General features: G+C 37.8%; 1 protein-coding gene across 3 annotated transcripts in view; it reads left to right on the top strand.

Annotated features, from left to right (window-relative positions):
• The window catches only part of kazna (kazrin, periplakin interacting protein a), a 29,959-nt gene that overhangs the window by 1,101 nt on the left and 9,838 nt on the right, over nt 1-19,020 (top strand). For 2 of the 3 annotated variants that reach the window (XM_056772618.1, XM_056772617.1), the window contains exons 2-4: nt 10,540-10,623; nt 16,397-16,588; nt 18,850-18,986. In XM_056772618.1, the coding sequence (XP_056628596.1) occupies nt 10,540-10,623; nt 16,397-16,588; nt 18,850-18,986 (413 nt within the window). Of the gene's footprint in view, nt 1-10,539; nt 10,624-13,249; nt 13,432-16,396; nt 16,589-18,849; nt 18,987-19,020 lie in introns of those variants that run through there. The other variant, XM_056772619.1, reaches the window with a different exon arrangement.

Below are 19,020 nucleotides of genomic sequence, written 5' to 3'. Positions count from 1 at the left end.
CTCCAGCAGTCCACCTGCGCTCTCTGGGTGGAGTGGACACCCTGGGCCGGTTAAGGCTATATCATTTAACCTAGTATGCTCTGGTCTGAATACCCCTTATATGTGCGCCTTTCTCAAGGACACAATGGTGAGGAACCAGGATTGTGATTTCCGTAATAACTCTGCAATCTAACATAATTGTTGATGAATTGAATGTTCCCTCAAGTGACAATTAAGCTTTGATTCTACTTTCATTCATAGACACACAGGCACAGATTAATTTACACGTCTATTTTTAGAGTACAGTACATGCAGATGAGGCGGATGAGGTGTTATAAGTTGAGTATGGAAATACTCCGCGTGACCTTCACATAGACTTGCATAACTTAAATGGATAGTTCACCCAAAAATGAAAATTCAATCGTCATTTACTCCCTCTCTTGTCATTCCAAACCTGTATGACTTTCTATCTTCTACAGAACACAAAAGATAATATTTCAAAGGACATTGGTAACTGAACAGTATGGCGGTATGCAGTACCCATTCACTAGACACATTTTTAAAAATTATCTTCAGTAAAATATACAGTAAATTATGACAGAATTTCTTTGGGGCGAGTACTCTCTAGGATGCTTGATTCTGGTCAAGCACTGCATTCCGGGTTCAAACATCTTTATATTTTGTACCTCAGCACTGAATATTTGACCATTGTCCTCAGCAACTAATTTCCTGCATTCATTTATATGTGAATCATTTATAACCTATTCATATGTAAATGTGCCATTTAAATACATGCCAGTGATCATTTATGTTCACGCGATTTACACCAAAATTATTCTTGTCGCTGTTTTTTAAATAAGGCCCATTGTTGCTAAACAAATTAATCATACAAAACAGAAACAGCAACCAACAAAAAGGACGACACAAATATTTCTACTTCTCCTCATTCCTCAGTAGAAATCCGCATGACCGCAGAGCTCGGATGAATCCTGACAGTCAGAGGATGGCTGTGAGCCTCCTGTCCGCAGCTCTCTCTCGTTTCATTCAGCACTCAATAAGAGCTCAGCAGATTGTGATCTTGTGTTTAACGTCCCACATCCACTTCTCCCCCTTACTGTTCTGCCTCAGGCTTGGGTTGCCAGGTCATTCCATGCAAATCCCCCTATTTGGATTTCACTGGACAAAGCTGCTCTATCAGCTAATCAGAACCGTTGTTGATGCTTGTGTAATTTAGCAACATGTCTGAATGCAGGAAATGTGTATTGACAAAATAATCACTCAAGATGGAAACTCAAACAGACCCAGACGCTCAGACAAGGTCTGTCAGTGTAGATGAGGACAGTGCATATTTATCTGTTGGTAGTGTGAAGAGCAGTGCAGATGGTCCTACAAAGATCCGCTGCTAATGAATAAGACACATAATGCATACAAATAAACACACACGCATCTTGTCTGCTTTGTTCATTGCCTGATGGTTCTGTAGTCTGTGTGTTATCTATATGATGTCATGTGACTGTAGGTCTAAAATATGTATGTCAATTAGACGTTCGATTTGGTCAAGCCCCTCTATGCAGGTACTATTCATTTTGACACGGACAGTGATCATTTTGAGCAAAAGTGACGTTGTTAACTTTTTGGTCTGAAGCTTAATGACATCCTTCACATATATGATTTGAACATGGCAATTTAAAAAGCTTTCACTGTCACCATGTCTCTACACACAGACAGCAAATTGTGACTCTTTAGGTGATATTTTTCACTTTAGGTCAACTTGACCCAGTAACAGGATCTTTAATGATATCAGCTTGAAAAAGGTTCAAGTGATTTTATAGCCTATTTTCCCAACTGTTTCTGGAAGAGCGATGATCTAAGTGCACTTGCCCATGTTTTAGCTGACTCTGTGTGTGCTTAATATGTGTTATTGATGTTTAAATGGCCCCAATGTCTCGACTGGGTAATTGTTTTTACGGGACAGCTGTTGGTTTGGCTGCAGTTACAGAGGGGAGGTTATTTGCTTGTTAGATAATTACTGTGAAAACACATGAATGCACACAAATAAGAACCCTTAAAGTTGTTTACTTAGTGATATATGCCTTCATTGGACGCACACACCTGGACTGAATAAAACTCTTAATATTTTATTGAATTTATATTAATATTAATATTCTATTCTATTATAATAATTAAATATTAAATATATATTAAATAAGCACTTTGTTGAATTTTATGGTATATCATTTGTTTTATAAACAATTTGTTTATTGGGTTTTGTAACTTTTAAGTTTAGTCAAGTTCTGGTAACCCCCAACTTATGCTGGCTAGACATATTTTTTACTTGCTAGCTAATGTAATTTACTTGTTATTTGTTTTGCTTGTTTTCAGAATAAATCTACAGAGTCTCTATTCTTTGCGGGTGTGTAGCGGAAGTTAAGTTTGGGCCACAAAAGCACGTATGCGCAGTAATGTTTGTTTATGTTATTGCTTTGAATCCATCTATAATGCAAACAGTCATTTGATTTTCCCACTTTGATTCTTTATCAATTCACTCCATTAATTATGATATAATTTTAAACTGCAAAATACTGAAGAAACATCTGATATGCGATAACTCTCTAAATAATGCTATATGCAACGTGCCATATAATAATGCAACTTGAATTTGAAATATAAATGATAATGCTTTTAGTTTGTAAAATCAATCAAAATTACATTGAATTATAAATAAACAAATTCTGACTGTCTCCCCAGTCTCTTCACTATATGCATTGACCCAAACCAACACAATAGCCTACATACTTTTGGAAGCAATAAAATCACTGCAAGCTATTGCAAAATGCATGTGCTCATTTGGGAAAATTAAAAAATGTCTTGCCGCCCTAGTATTTTTCTGGCATCTCTAGGCAATACAAAATTGGCTTCAAACAGGTGAGTTTGCATTGACCTTAGGTTATGTCAAAGTGGCTCTTTAAGTTTGAATTCCCCATCTGTCTGTCTCCAGGCAGCAGTGTAGGTTGCTAGGCAATCTTCTCTCATTATGACATCACAAAGGAGAGCAATGATAATACAGCTGAAAGCTTTTCTCCCTCTATCCATATACACTCGCACACTCCCCAGCTGATCAATGCTTTTAGTATATCCCATTGACAATAATGAGGCCTATTAAGGGGTCATTAGCGTTATAGATTCTGATGATGTATTGTTGTATAAAAGTGGTTGTATTATTATTAAGGTGATTGTACATGTGCCTGTCTATAATTAAAATGCAAAACGGATCAAGTTGTTTATATCTCTGCAGAAGTGTGTTAAAGACAGCTGTTATATGTGTGTGTGTGTGTGTGTGAGCACACTGAAATGGGAACAGGCTGTAGACTCTCCCATTCCTTATCCCTGAGATGTGTGAACTGCCTAATTTAAATGCATGGTGGAAGATGAAACATCTGACATATATCCAGATCAAGCTGCTGGATTGAAGCAGTCAAGTGCCACACACAGCTCAGTTGACTTTTAAAGACCATTTCCATGCTTGGATCAAAGGATCATCTAAATTTAAGATGTTAGGCTTTAAATGGTACTAAAGCTGCATTAAAGGTCAGGATAAATCAGCCCCAACAAGTTAGAGACAGTTCCGGCTCACTTTTAATCTAATATTATTAGACATATGAGCGCTTTATGCTCTCAACTAATCCATGCTGCCTCTAAGTGTTCATCCAGATTCGTTTTCCCACTTTATTTAATTCTTCTTGAATTCGTTTACTTCATGATATTGCTGACTTACCTGGCCCGTGACTCTGGCTCATTCATATCTTGCGAATGATGCTACTACTCATGTCTCCGTTCATGCTGACAAACCCTGTATTCTTTTGGATCGTGCTGACTCATTCTTTTGCTAACTGATGATGGTGCCCATCTCTTTTTCAAGGTGAGGAAGGGGAGTCACTCTTTTACACATCATTTTACCTTGGTCCTTTCCCCCCCCCTTTTCTTTTTTTTAGTAAAACAACATATATGCACTGTTCTCATCACTAACATGTCTCACCCTTTCTCAACTTCTATATTTTGCTTCTCTGTTTTTAGTCATGGCATTTTTTTTTAATTGTATTTGGAGCTGCCCTCTTTTCACTGACCAGGCCTGTGAATATTTGAATGCTGAAAGTAGTTGTGTTGAGGACTTTCTGCTCTTAAGGGAATATTTCAACCAAAATGAGATTTCTTTTAGTAATTAATTCCTCTTATTAAACATACATGGCTTGCTTTATTCAGCAGAACGCAAAATAAGATATTTTGAAGAATGTTGATTCGAAATGTCTCAAAATTTCTCCTTTTTCGGTTCCTTAGAAGAGTCATTTACAGGTATTGAACAACATGAGGATGAATTAATGATGATACAATTTAGATTTTTGAGTGAACTATCCTTTTAATGTAGTGAGACACAGCAGAATTATGAACTTTATAGTCTAGACTCACCGACTCACGGAGATTTCAAAGCACTGTAGTTGAGCTCATAATTATTCATAATTATTTATTATCAGATTTTTGGCCATTTTTAGATAATTGGCATTTGACCTAGACAAATGATTCATATATGTGGTAGTTTTCCCTCTAGTATAGTACCAAAGTCTTCTGCAGAGTTGTCAGTGGATGGCATGCGATACCGGTAGTACAATTACCGGCTGTGTTAAATGAATTGTGATATAATTTATGTAGGTGTCTCATTTCTGTCTTATTGGAGTAAAATGAATATATTAACATATTCAACAGAAAAGTGAATTGCGCTGATACTCGCGAGACATCATTGAAACTCGTGAGGCTTTCCATGTTTTCATGTGATTGGCTGTTTGCCCCACGTGTCACACTTTCAGGTGCACACGCCTCACAACCTCTAGATCAAACCGTAGTTGACAGAGAACGTTTATACCAAGCGTTGTGTTACAGCTGAACCTGATCTAAACCAGGTTCGGTTTGTCTGGTTTTGTCAACTCAAAACTTGATCTCCAACTTGTGTTTTTTTCCCTCGCTTTGTGAAACAGGCCTCTGAAGAACGCAGTACGTAAATCTTTATTGCAGCTGTGTGTTGGTGACAGCGGTGATAGTCTCTGTATATTGAGGTTGGTTGGGTCAACTGATAAGTTTACGTCCTGCTGCTCCAGTGCCCTTGATGTAAGCCGTTTACTCCTCCAGCGTCAGCGTTCTTGGCATTAACTAGGTCATTCATTTATCATCGTAATAATACATAGGGATGCAATGCTGTGATAAAGGCTGTATAATTGATCATGTAACGTCCCACACAATAATTTACACAGAAGGTAAAACAACTTATACAAAATTTGTTTAAATTCTGATGAATAACATTTATAAGCACCCTGTTTACATTAAAGGAGCAATGTGGAGATTTTAGCGACATTTACCACCGGTGAGGATCCACAGCTCACTCCCTTGAAGCACTATGGTGGCTGACACAGGACTTAAATGTCATCACGTTTTAGTTTCTTTGCCTAGAGAAAAACATATTTACTAAACAGTTTGTCCGGTTACACCGTGTCTACACCGGACGCAACATGACAACCTGCTTGTTCTCAATGGGTTTGCGCGCCGCATCCAGTGTGGACAAAATTTTAAATTAAAATGGGTTCTAATGCGTTTTAAATGTGATTATTCGTGCCGTGTCGCGGCCGGTGTAGACACAGTGTTAAGGCCTGTTTATACACGAACCTGTTTCCGCTTCGCGAGCCTCCGCTGTCCGCGCGCGCAACTCCCCAAACGGACGAGACGTTTATACTTGACGCATTCGCCGTTGAGATATTCTTTGAAACGATAGGGGGCGCACAAACGAAATCGTTCTGTAAATCCGCAGGAAGTAGAAGAAAAGTAGGAATTTTACCGGAATTACGTCAGATCATTCAGAATGGCGTCTTGCGAGCAGCTGATCGACACGGAAACGTAGGAGATTTTGTGTTGTTGCTTCTATCAAAAAAAGGGCTAAAACGGAGACTGAATATTCACCCACTGCATGCCACAAAACGTGGAGATGTAGAATACATCGCTCTTTTTAAGCAGATGTTTGTGCTGGACGGGGAAATGCATTTCGAACTATTGTTTGTTGATTTAATACATTTTTATATCAAACTTTTTGTTCACTCTTTTTTTTTTGCAGACACATTTCTACGTATTGTTGGTTAGGGACCGCTAAATGTACATTGCCATAGATTAACCCATTGAATGTCTTTATGTTATATAAAATGAGAAGATATAAGAACAGTTCAAAAGAGCAATGTTTATAAATATTGTTTTATTCTGAATACAATATAAAACAGACACACTGATGATTAAAGATGTCTGTACAGGCGTACATGTTCAGCCAAAATCTCTTCAAAGCTTTCATATTGACTGCGGCACTGCGCGAACTGTTCGCTCGAGTCACAAAAAATGTTGTGCACGCCGCCACGCGAAATGAGCTCGCGCTCACCCAAAGCGAACTCCGCGAACACCACGATGACGTCATATTTGGCGCGCGCACCCAGCCGAACTAGCGACTGCGTCGAGTATAACCAACCCTTTAGGGTTACTGACTTGGTGAATTCCATGCAATGGGGCCCGCGGTGTAGAAAGAAATAGCTCATTCTAAGGTAATAAAAACATAACGCTTCATTATGTAAGATCTATATACACATTTGACGACAAAGTTATGTTTATTATATTGCATTTCTTTCAATTGATCCTCAGTAAAATTACACACAGCACCTTTCAGTTAAGTTTCAGGAACTTTAATACACATTTCACACATCTGTTGACATTGCCACAACCTTTGCTCAGCATAGCTTTAAACTCCTGAATGAACTCACTTCACACTTGTACAACACAAAAGCGCACACACACACACACACACACTCAAGAGTGTCATATTCCAACTTCTCTCTTATAGAAGATCTAGAGGAGCTGATAGGACAGTTTTTCCTCTTTCTCTCTCTCCAGTCTACCTCTGTTGGGTTATAAAGCTGCAAAAAAAGTGAGTAAATAGATATACATTTGTTTTCATGCATGCTGTCACCCTTACTAACCTGTACGGTTTTTGTCACCCATGTGTATTTCTGAGAAAGTTTATTTGAACCGTGTTTGTTTTAGGGTTAGCTGTGTTGGAACGTTGTGCATAGAGACTATATGACTTTTATAAATAAATTTGTGTATATTTCTAGGGGTAGATCGATCAAGTCTGTTGTGTATAGTTGGTTGAGATGTAAGATTTCGAGTTTTGCAGAGTACACCATAATGTTAAACACAGATGTCGGCAGCAAACTTACAGTATATCTGTTTACCGGTTGGCATCAAAATGGCTGGATGGGGTTACCAGTCAAGGAGAGAGGTAGTGAGTGTGTATTCTGCTATTTACAGTACTGAGAGATTATATATCTCCCTGAAATACACCCTGTAACCGCCCTACTAGTGAGGTTACAGCTAGACGTCAAAACAAATTTTTAAATGTCTCAAACTAAAGGTTTGTTAAAGTTATAGATGTGGCGTGGATTACAGGCACACTGGTCTGCATTTACATACAAGTCATCTTTTATTCCAATATTTAGAATGGCAAACCAAAGGTGCACTTTAATAGCTGTGCCACATGGTCATTTTTCTTGGGATTTGTAATGGAAAAGCTTGGCGCGTTCGTACAGATGATGGAAAAGCTATTGCTGCGGTAAAGCTAGACTGAGAGGTTAAAAACAGGACAAAAGCTTCATTGAAAGATTTACATTTTTACTTTCTGCACAATTCAAATTCAGTCCATAGTAGAACATTTCAGCAGCCTGATCAAGGCCCAAAGACTCGCCTGCGAGAGCAACATTGATCATTTGTCATTCGGAATATGTGCAAGGCCATCAGCAGGATCGGCTTCAGCTCGCGGCTTTAACAGATCTCTCTATCGCTGGTATTAACTTGTTTGTGTTCCGTGAACATTGCATTCGGCGGGATTAATTGGTTGCTTTTGGCGCTGCCGAGCATTTCATCTTGCGTAGCTTTAATGCTCAAAGTTTAGAGAGTCTCTTGAGCGGCGCTCTGCAGATTTAACCGTCACGCGTATTGTCATGGTTGGAACTGAATTGTTTTGTTTGTTATATTGCAGGTACTCCATTTCTTCTAAGCCTCATTTCACTTCTCCAGGCTAAAGTTAATTCATTCAAGTGTCTCTCTGCTTTCATCGTTCATCCGTGTTGTCATTCTGCGCAAGCCGATAGAGCTAGACAGAGCTGTCTATAGACCTCTGTTGTAAGTGCATAACTGTATATGCTTGAAAACTGAAATTAATTTTCATTTTGATATTCATTTGTGAGGTTGTCAAAAGCAAGCCAAAGAGGCTTTCAATAGTGTTGTATTTACTTTAAAATCTGGAATCGTTTAAGTCTAGATTTTAGTCCAGTGATGGTTTAAGCATCAGCTGTAAGCATCTTTACACATGCAGGGCCTGTTTCAGGATCCAAATTGATTTAACTTGGGAAAGTATTTTTTTCACAACTTGTGCTTTTTACATTTTGGCCCTTTTGACACCCATCTGAATGAAGCGGACGTGTGAGGTTTTGGCACTGGTACCTCAGCATAGTTGCTTAGCAACCCCGGTCATCTCCTGGCTTTGTCAGAAAGACTGGGGAGTTTTGACCTCTGAAACGGACATTTTAAACTTCAGATCCTCATAGATCACATTCAAGCATTTGAGTGTCACAATGTCAAGTCAAGCAGGACTGCCTCCGTGACATCTGGGTGTCAGGGTGGGTGAGCCCAAAATTGTACAAACATCTTGTTCTAAAATCAGACACATTGTATTTATGTTAACATGACATTAACATTTTGTAAATGCTTAAACAACAGCACAAGTCTGTTTTTTAAAATGTCAAGAGAGGCTGTTAAATACATCAAGAACGAAGCTATTTTCCATCACTGCTGCATGTTCTTTCTTAGGCTGACATGTCATTCTACGCCCTCACGTTTTTAATCTCGTTTCTGACTGTCTGCATGTGAAACAAAGCATTTTATCCATTCATCATCGATCTGTCAAACTCAGTGTGTGACAGAGAGAGATGGAGCCAGAGAGAAAGACATAGAGCTGTTTAAACCTGCACATTTTATCTGAGATATGACCTCTCAGAGACCTGTCACCTTACTCTGCGTGTATGCTTTGAGTAATAATATATTGTAGATGTCATTGTATAGAGAAACAGTCATTGATTATTTCCTGCTCAGGGACTAAATGGTGCATTTTGTGACAAATGTTTGAGACAGCGCAAGCATTTTTTTACAGGTAGTCGTGGATGTATGACCTACCGATTTGGATTTTTTCCTAGTTGTTATATCTCTTGTGAAAAGACGAGTAGATCATGAGTGCCGTGCGTGTCTGTGTGATGTTTCTCGCTGTCATCACGTCAGTCACAGATAAGCTCACCATTGACAAGTTTACAGAATGTGAGCACATTACTACAATTCGCTGTTTGTTGTGACAGATTTTTTAACGTCACAATGAAACTGAAGTTGCAATTGACTTCTTTTCCGTATGGTTACGTATATCCTTCCTCGTTTAAATGAATAGACAGGTAGTATTTTACATTTCTGTACTAATGTAAATGCATTTAAACCTGCTCCACAGAATTCTGCAGATTTTTCCCAAATTTTAGCACAGAATTAATAAAAAGTCTGCAGATTCCATATGTCCCTGGTATCGAGTAATGTCATATCCCTCTGAAATGAAAATGTATTAAAAATCTCTTTATTATCAAAGTATTTGTCAGTCATACAGCTATTTTGGGGAAAAATGTCAATAAGGTTGATTTGAGGTGTGCTACTAAATTTTCTGCTTGTGCTCCTAAAAGTTTCAGTCAGGGGCTAAAGTGCACATAGTAAAAAAAGTTAGTCTGGAGACTTCCGCTGCTCCAGAAAAAAGCTGAAGGACAGAATATGGAGAGAAGAAACAACTAAAAGTCTTAACACTTAAGTCTTAGCACTTTAATGATTTTATGTCACTCATAGTCATAAAATCAATATTTTTTCAAGCGCATGTGTGAATGTTCGAGTGCTTTTTTGAGCTGTGAGATCTTATCAGAAGGATGTTGATTCTTGACACAGTGCACCTGCAAAACAGGTTGTCAATGCTAAAACTAAAAATTGTAATTGACAGGCGAACTGAAAACATCCATCTGTTAAAGAGAGATAGAGAGCGTATTTCTCCCTGCAGAACGAAGCCGGTAATTTGTTTTAAAACTCATTTTGGTTAGGGAGAGAGGATTTCTAGGCAGTGAAATCTATCCTGAAGGCGTTATAACAAGCATCCAGTGGCTCTATGCTGTCATTGATTTGTGTGTTAAATCCTTCCAGCTCATTCTGCAGTGGGGGTGTTGTATTTCAGGCCTGAGATGCTCCCCTGCCGTTACCAGAGGTCAAAATTTTAGCTGAACTCTAGATATTTACCTCATTAAAAGAAACACTGAAGAAATGTAGAAGGCCAGCAAAAATCATGCTTGACTGTACAGTGTATGCCTATATAATGATGTTTGTGTAAGTGTGTTTTTGTGTTTCCCCTTTCAGATGCATCAGTGCTACGCCAGAAAGCGTTGAATGACCTTGGTCAAAAAAGTGACTTTGTTATCCAGGAAACATCATTAGATAAAGGTAAGATCATCGCACACACTCAGAAAAAATTTAGAGATGTAGATTGATACAGAGCACGCACATGCACATACAACTGACCAGTGCACTGAAAGTGAATCTGAATGTCAGACTGAAACTGAGTGATCTATGAGCCTTTGTTAGAGAGCTGGGATTATTAACAATGAACACACACAATCTAGTCTGGGCCACAAGACATCTATCATCACGAGCAACCAAATTTTGCATTCAAAAAGGGAGAGTTTTTGGGCTATTAAATGCTCAGATCTGATTGGCTCTGTAAGTCAGAGTCAGGATGGACTGATTTTTATGCGGAAAAATAAGATGTTATTAATATAATTAGCAATTAGAAAATTGCAAAGTGGGCTTGGGCTGGTATGAGATTTTTATGGTCTGATAACCTTAAGCAAAAATATGATGGTTTCACAGAATAGTGTTATTGCTATTACAGCTTTATAATGTTATTTTATTTTTTTATTTTTAAGCAACACAAAATATATTTTTATAAGTCACTTTTTGAAACCATGACACCCCTTTCCAGTGATTTTTTTACATGCATTTCTTGTAATTAAACACAATAAAACGTTCGGCCAAACTTTGTGTGTTAGCATTTTCCAAGAAGATTGATTGTGCCTTTAAGGTTTTCTAGTGATTTTCGTACTGCTGTCCTTACAATGTTTTGTGGAGACTGCTGTGCCATTACACTATATAAACAAGCTGCTTTTTCATTGCATTTCACACTGTTTTCTTGTGATATCATTGATTTTCCTTGTTTTACTTGTCCCTGAACATGAAATCAAATTATAACAAAGATGGGCATTTATTAACATTCCAATAAAAAGTGTGGGAGTCCATATTACAATTATCGGCCGTTTTCAACCATTAAATAGGAGAGAAAAAATTGTGAATCGCACAATGTCAACCTGGAAATCATGCCAAAAACTCTTCACACAAACACTTTCTACCAGACATATCCGCAGCATCTCATTTTCTTTGGTTTTGCAATTTTTACTTAATTTATTTTGTATCCTTTGATACAGAGGAGAGAAAGAGTGACGAAGTGTAGCATCTTATAGGGTTTTTCTCAGCCCTGACTGCAGCCGGGGTTGAAATGCCTCACCTGATTCAGGTTCTCAGATCACATGAATTATTAATTTTTTAATTCATCTTTTCCAGACAGGTTAAGACTCTAGCTCCTTTCACGTCAAGACTACATTCACACAACAAGAGATTTATTTTTATTTTTATATAAATCTTAGTGACCAACACATTTATAGAATACCTTAAATGTCAGTAAATCATCTTGGTCACGTTTTGTTCTTTACAGTAAATCTTTGTATTATACTTCATCATGATTATACTACTGTACATCATGGTGTATATTCTCCTTCTGTTACTCAAATATAGGGCAAACGTATATATTGTCAGAAAGGATTGCATACTGCATTTGTTTGCCTTTGAACACAGCAGGTGTCACAGCAGTTAGCCACACATTTCATTCCTCCATGTAAGGGAATCGTGTGTTTGTGTGTTAAGCGTGTGTTGCGATGTAGCATGTGTAAACTTTGTTGACAGGTGTAATGTTTGTGTTGACAAACCATCCAGAGGGACCTGCAAAATTTAGCACAGGTGTTGAAAAGCAACACAGCTGCAGTCAGACGCCCAGATTTCGAGTGTTTTTTTGGTGAAAGTGAGTGAACCTGAATGATGTATAAGGATTTTCGTTATACCAATTTTAAAATACAAATAAATAATAATATCTATTGCAGTTTTACAAACATTAAGAATGTGGTGTACACATAAGTGCAGATTTTTTTTATTAAGTTGTTTTAACTGTTTTTGAATTAGCCATAGCTTTAAAAATGTCATGTGGTGCGACCGTGATTTATCTTAAAATTTCCTTGACATGCTAAAAATTGTTTTACAAATCTTTAGTAATCTAAGTGTTGAGAACAAAGAATTCGCATTTCTTTCAGTTTTGGGAAGTATTTATCACATATTTTTCTTCTGTAACCCACACCTCAGACCAGGGGGGTGCTACGGTTCTTTAATTTTGTCTTGATGAAGAAAATTAACAAACTTATTTTCCTAAAGATTACATACAACTGATATAAATGTTTAAAATCATATTTCATATTTCAGCTACAAAAATTTGATATTATTTTATTTTTAATTTAATACATTTATTGATATTATTAGTCACACCACATGATAAGTGGTTGTTATACATCATTGACCCGTGCACAATTTAGTGGAGGTCTCTAGGCTGTGACACACTGAAACTTTGAAAGATTAGCAACTTGTGCAACTGCTCAACTGCTCAACTGGTGGAGCGTGATGCTAAAAATATAAATGTACAGTACAATGTGTATACACTCAGACATGATATAAAATTTGACAAATAAATGGAATTAGATTCCTGAGGCTTATTCTGAAAACAGTGTGTTGGTTGTTAACTTGAGAGTGTGTGTGTGTGAGCGTACATGCGTGTGTGTGGTTTCCTCTTACAGGAATCTGGCAAGTAAGAGTGTTTGAAAAGAGCGTCATTACCTGCTTGAAATTCTGCACCTTGACCTTAAATCCTGCCTTTCCTTTACCACTGTTTGTATGTGTTAAACAATGGTGGCAGTAGCTCCTCCTTTTTGAACCAGTGAGATAGAGAGACCTGGTTAACCTGTAGGAGTCTCTCCCGGCAGAGTTTTTTAATTCGGCGCCCTGATGTTGTGTGAAGTTGATGATATTTGATTTTTTTCTCTTTAATCTGAATTGATCATTTGACACGGCCACAGAGGGAACGAGAGGTGAATGGAGGTGAGTACACGGATGGTCATGAGTGCTTCCCTCGGGCTAGAGAGGAACAGTGAACAGTAAAAGTTTCCGCAGAGCTGGTTAGACTGAGAGACCGCGAGTGCGTGTTGACTGGATGTTTTGGTTGGAGGGATTCATGTGGTTTCCAATGTTTGTTTTATAAATGCAATGAGAAGGGACCGTTAGGTCATCGGGTGTGTTTATATTCAAACAAACACACGCTCGCACACGTGCTGCTGCACAAACACACGGCTGTTTACATTCTTGATTGAAATAGCGTTCAGCTTAACATGAGATGTATATTTGAAAGCGGGCATGCACATGCAGTGATTCAGTGTTGTGGTGCTTTGTTTGCATTGTAATTGCCCATCATCAGTACACACAGCTTCTGATGGGACTGTGGGAGTTTTTTAATCACACTGAATAGGACTGGCTTCATTTCATCCCAGTGTTTGTAAACAGAAGAGCAAGCTTTCCGGGACACAAACTATGAACCAACGTTCTTGTTATTATCTAAACTTAATGTGGGTGGTACAAATTTTAATTTCGTAACGAAATACCGCAAAATCACTCTCTATAAACAACCTGATAACCTTTGACCCTTTTTTTATTTGCTGCGAGATGCTCTGTTCATGTTAAGAGGTTGACATTAAATGCTAAGCAGTGAGTGTCAAGTGTACAATATAAATCATGTTAAACTATGTTTATTTCTTGTACAAGACCTTAAGATCTTCTTTTAGTGGGACTGCCCGATATTCACATGTCATACTGCGGAAAAAATGAAGAGACCATTTGAAAGACCATTTTCATTTTTTTCTGAATTTACTATAGCAATGTGTTTGAATAAGAACTTTTTTGTTTCATTCTGTGAACTACTAACAATACAAAATATTGTTTCTATTTGGATTTATATGCACGAAATAAAAACAGAGACAATGATTAAAATAACACAAAAGATCCTCTGTATGTCATTTAAAAAAGGAAATAATTACAAATTACAGCACAAAGAATTGGTGGAATTGTGTTAAAAATGGAGCTGAGTACTAAACACTTACGGGAAGCTGAAATCATAATTAGTTAGGCCAAATAGTTAATAAACAATTACAAGCAATGTCGAATTTGTGTCAGACCTGAAGTGTGTTTGACCCGCGGCTTTATGTATCGGAACCGTGGCTTTTTGTTGTGCCCCGTGCTTTGTGTGTTCGACCCGTGGCTTTGTGTAATACTCGATGCTTTCTGTGGAGTCTTGCATGAGTCTAATAATGACCATTAAATTCATGTAGTGATGAAAATGTCATTGTATATTATTATGCTGTTACACTTCTTGCTTTGATGTCAATGATAAGCTCTTCTTCTGGCCTTCTCCTCAAGGCACACGGACTCATTTTGTGGTTGACTGCTCTAATAGAATTAATCAAACCCTTCAGAATGTGGCTATTAGATCTCTGCCCTTTTCTGAAATGTCCTTAAAGGGTAAGACACTCAAGGCTCCTTCAGTTGCATAAAAGCCCACACATGCCCCTTTTTATATTCTTTTATCCCTTTTATGTCCCACACACACACACATGATGACGCCCATTCTGATTACATTATGCCTTGCTTTCCTAATGGAGTGCACCAACCCTAATGTTCTGTTTATAAAGGCACGGAATGGCAAGACACATAAAAGGTCCATATTAAAACATACAATACTCTTTTATATAATATTGAAAAAAAATGCCATCTGAAATGAGAGCCTTTGGTATAGATAGAGCGTTTACCCTTCTCTGAACCCAGCTAATCTAGAGTCTCATCTGCATTCTAGAGCCTCATTTTTGGATTAGTTGAAGCTGAAGTCTTGCAGCTTTAATCCAGATAATGCACCGTGCCAGATCGGCAGTGCTGTCTTATATCCGTCTCAAAGTAAACAGAGGCGGATTCTTGAGGTGCATTAGATGCCTGTGTCAAGACATCAGCCTCTTCTTACAAGAAAGAACACCAGGCGTTTAAAATTCTTCACCTGTTTTCAACCTCGCATTCAGAGATGAACTGTGCTTTGGTTATCAATTTAATGGAGGAAGTTAGCTGATTTATAGGCGCAGGCTCCCCGTGACCCGAGGTAGTTCGGATAAGCGGTAGAAAATGGATGGATGGATGGAAGTTAGCTGATTTGTGTCAAGCCAGAAATAAAACACGTATGTGTTTAGAATAAGTTGTTTAGGGTTTAATCGCCTGAACACTGTTGTTCTTAACTGGTGGGGCGCAGGTCTCACGGGGTCACGAACGGCAGAGAAAACAACAATCATAAATGCATGTATAACTAACTGTGTAATTATGCATTAGAAGAAGTAAATAAAATGGCTTATTAACCTTTAAATAAAAGAAGGCTGTTTTGCATATGTTTTGCTAACATATGTATATTTGTATTACTCGAAACTCAACCAAAAGACCGATTTTTTTCACAGCTGCTATACAGATGAAAGCTAAGTATCTGTGTTTCACCCAAAATGATCAGTATATGGGCTGACCAACAAAACAAAAGATCAGTATTTTGAATATTATCAATAATTTATTATTGTTAGGATTGGAAAGCAGTTTTGAAAAAATAATCACACGCCATAATATCCATGTGCAGATCCAGAAATCTATGCAAAGCCAAAGGCTTAGACCATGTGTATTATACCTCAATGCAGTTTGAGTTAGTAAGCAATTGAGGACTGATGTTACAGTACGAACATTCATTTTGTCTTTGCTGTCAATGCAAAAACGACTTTACATTCCAACACACCCTTTACGCACATATTTTTCTTTTTTACTCTAAAGAAATGACAAGAATGTTCTTGTATATGTGCTACAACACCTGAGTTAGTATTCTAGTTTCAGAGCCTCAAGGATTCTGTCCCTTAAGCAATATTCTGAACTATCCATGTTTAAAATAGTTTAAATGTTGCAATTTAACATTTAAGTGTCTCTCTCTCTTTCTGTGTAGTGCTGTTGCATGAGGAGGTGGTGCGTCTGCAGGAGGAGGTGTCTGTGTTAAAGCAGGTGAGGGAGATGTTGAATCGTGAGCTGGAGGAGACAGGAGGTGGCTGCTCCGTAGAGATGCTGTCGGTCTCGCAGCTCCGGGTCCAGCTGACGCAGAAAGAACAGGAGCTGGACCGAGCAAAGGAGGCATTACAAGGTGAGTTAAGATTGGAGAATGAATGCTATGAGTCTGCCCTTTCACCCTCTGTGTAGTAATGTGCTAGAAAGTGGGCAGAACCAAGCTACAACCCCAAGCTAAGAATTTGTACATAAAGCTTCGGAAAAATCTGCCTTTATTCAGCATTTCTAGATGTATTGTGGCCATTCCAGTTTAGTGTCTGATGGATTTTAACCGAAACAAACCTCAGGAATGACAAAGTCACCCAACAGCAATGTAAAAGAGAGAGAACATTGTGAAAGTCAGGCCTATTCCATCAGATATACATGTTTTAACTATTCCTGCAATATATTTAAGTATTGTGCTTCTGAAACACTTGGTGTGCCATTAGAACCCTGAAAATCTAAAGCTGTTTTAAGTCAACGGTTCTTAAACCTGCAGAGAAGGATTTAATTCCCTAAAATAATTTCAATGACATCTTGTTCTCAGACCTCCTTTATTTTGTTCTGAGATTTATTTATTGCTCCGTGGCTGTGAAATGCAGAAGAAATCAGAAAGGGATAGACCCCAAAACTGAATCTTATCCATATTGTGTTGGAATATCAAGGGATCCTCGTGTCCTTGCTGTGACTTTTGAACTAACTTTTCTCCAGTGACCCTCGTCGCCGAGTGAGAAAGTGATTAAAAGATGTAACTGCGTTTCACATCCTAAATCAGGGAGTGATAAACAGAAATCAAATACATTAATTACACCTAAACAGCTTTGCATTGTGGGCTCTGTCTTTTGTTCTTCGCTGAGAAGCAGTTTTAGTGTGTGTGTTTGCCTTCCTGAACACAAACAAAAGCCTGCTAATATCTATCCGCAGTAGATACAAACCTTCTCATTTGTAAATGAAAATAAGGAAAGGTTTTTCCGAACCAATTTTGAAACAGGCCCTTGCATTGTAAGTTTTACCATACGATCCACACCAGCAAGAGATAGATAGATAAAGAAAAATAAAATAACCAATATTGTTGTGTGAATGCTGCGAATAGGAAATCTTATCTCCTCTTTGATGGAAGAGGAACATCCAATATTTAATTAAACACACACACACAGACCACACGTGGTTGGAATTGGAGAGCTTCGCTTCGTCTCTAAGAGGAGCTATTGATCTGAACATTCTCAGCTATTCACAATCTCTCTCCACCTCCTACCAGGTGTTCCTGTGTGTTCGTGTGTGTGTGTGTGTGAGTGAGTGTAAAGGATTTTTTGTGTGCAGTTTGGCTCCTGTATAATGAGTCTTTAAGTGGTGGGTGAATGGACTCAATGTCCTTGGAAAAGATGGGCTGCAATTTGCAAGTCAGAGCAGAAGCTACAAACAACCTAAAACAGTCAATTACTGCCTGTGTTATCACACACTATTAAACACACAGCCAGCTGGAGAGAGAAGGGAAAGGTAGAGAGATTGGGGATAAGAGTGTGAAAATATCTTACCTCATAATAATATTAGAGGCAAATAGGAGAACATATAATAACTCGCATCTACATAAAACTGGATTTTGCATTCAAATTTATGTTTAGCATCTTTTGATTTTGTGGTTCATCTTTATGGTTGTCATTAACAATTCCAGCATTATGGATGTGACATTTTTAGTAAAAACTTGAAATATAAATTCTCACACAATGCATTTATTACCAATGTATTGAACCATACGTTTATATTTCCTAAACCCCTGTTGATATAGTCCAGACATCAGAAAAAAATATCAGTTTATGCACAAGTTTTCTATTTCAAAATAGGGACGAATTGATGTGTTATAGCTGTGACAATAAAATTATACACTTGTTCGAGAGACAGCATACTTAGTAGGATTTCTGTGAATTAAAATGTGCAAACAAGAAGAAAAATTGTCCAACAATTAGAGAAGGGATGGCTCTATATACAGCAAAACATATAATGGTTACTTTATTTAAATGTAATGTGTCTATTTATGAGGAATATGTATTATTACAATTCCATTATTGTTGTGACAATTCACAAACCTGACTTTAATAACTAAGAAAGAGAATTTAAACCACCAATATTGTCATCATTTTCATCAGAATGTTGAAAACCTTGGGTGATAACTTGATTTTTTCATCTTAAGGTTGACATTTACATGGAATTGCTATCCCCTTTATAGCATTTAATCAACATAACCAAATATTTTGCCAACATTATCTGCAATGGGTAACCAAGTCTTTTCGACCTGACCTTTTCGATTTAAAATGTTTTTGCATGTATAATGAAGGCAAGTACATTTCTTTCCCCCTCCAGCAATGAAAGCAGACAGGAAGCGTTTGAGGTTGGAGAGGACTGATCTTGTAAATCAGATGCAGCAGCTTTATACAACACTGGAAAGCCGAGAAGAGCAGCTACGAGACTTTATACGCAACTACGAACAACATCGAAAAGTATTTTCTGCACACTATCTTGCACTCAAGCATA

This window comes from Triplophysa dalaica, chromosome 18 (genome assembly GCF_015846415.1).
Source record: "Triplophysa dalaica isolate WHDGS20190420 chromosome 18, ASM1584641v1, whole genome shotgun sequence".
Classification (NCBI taxonomy): Eukaryota; Metazoa; Chordata; class Actinopteri; order Cypriniformes; family Nemacheilidae; genus Triplophysa; species Triplophysa dalaica.
Note: the sequence above shows the minus strand (reverse complement) of the source record. Positions and strands in the feature narration are given on the sequence as shown.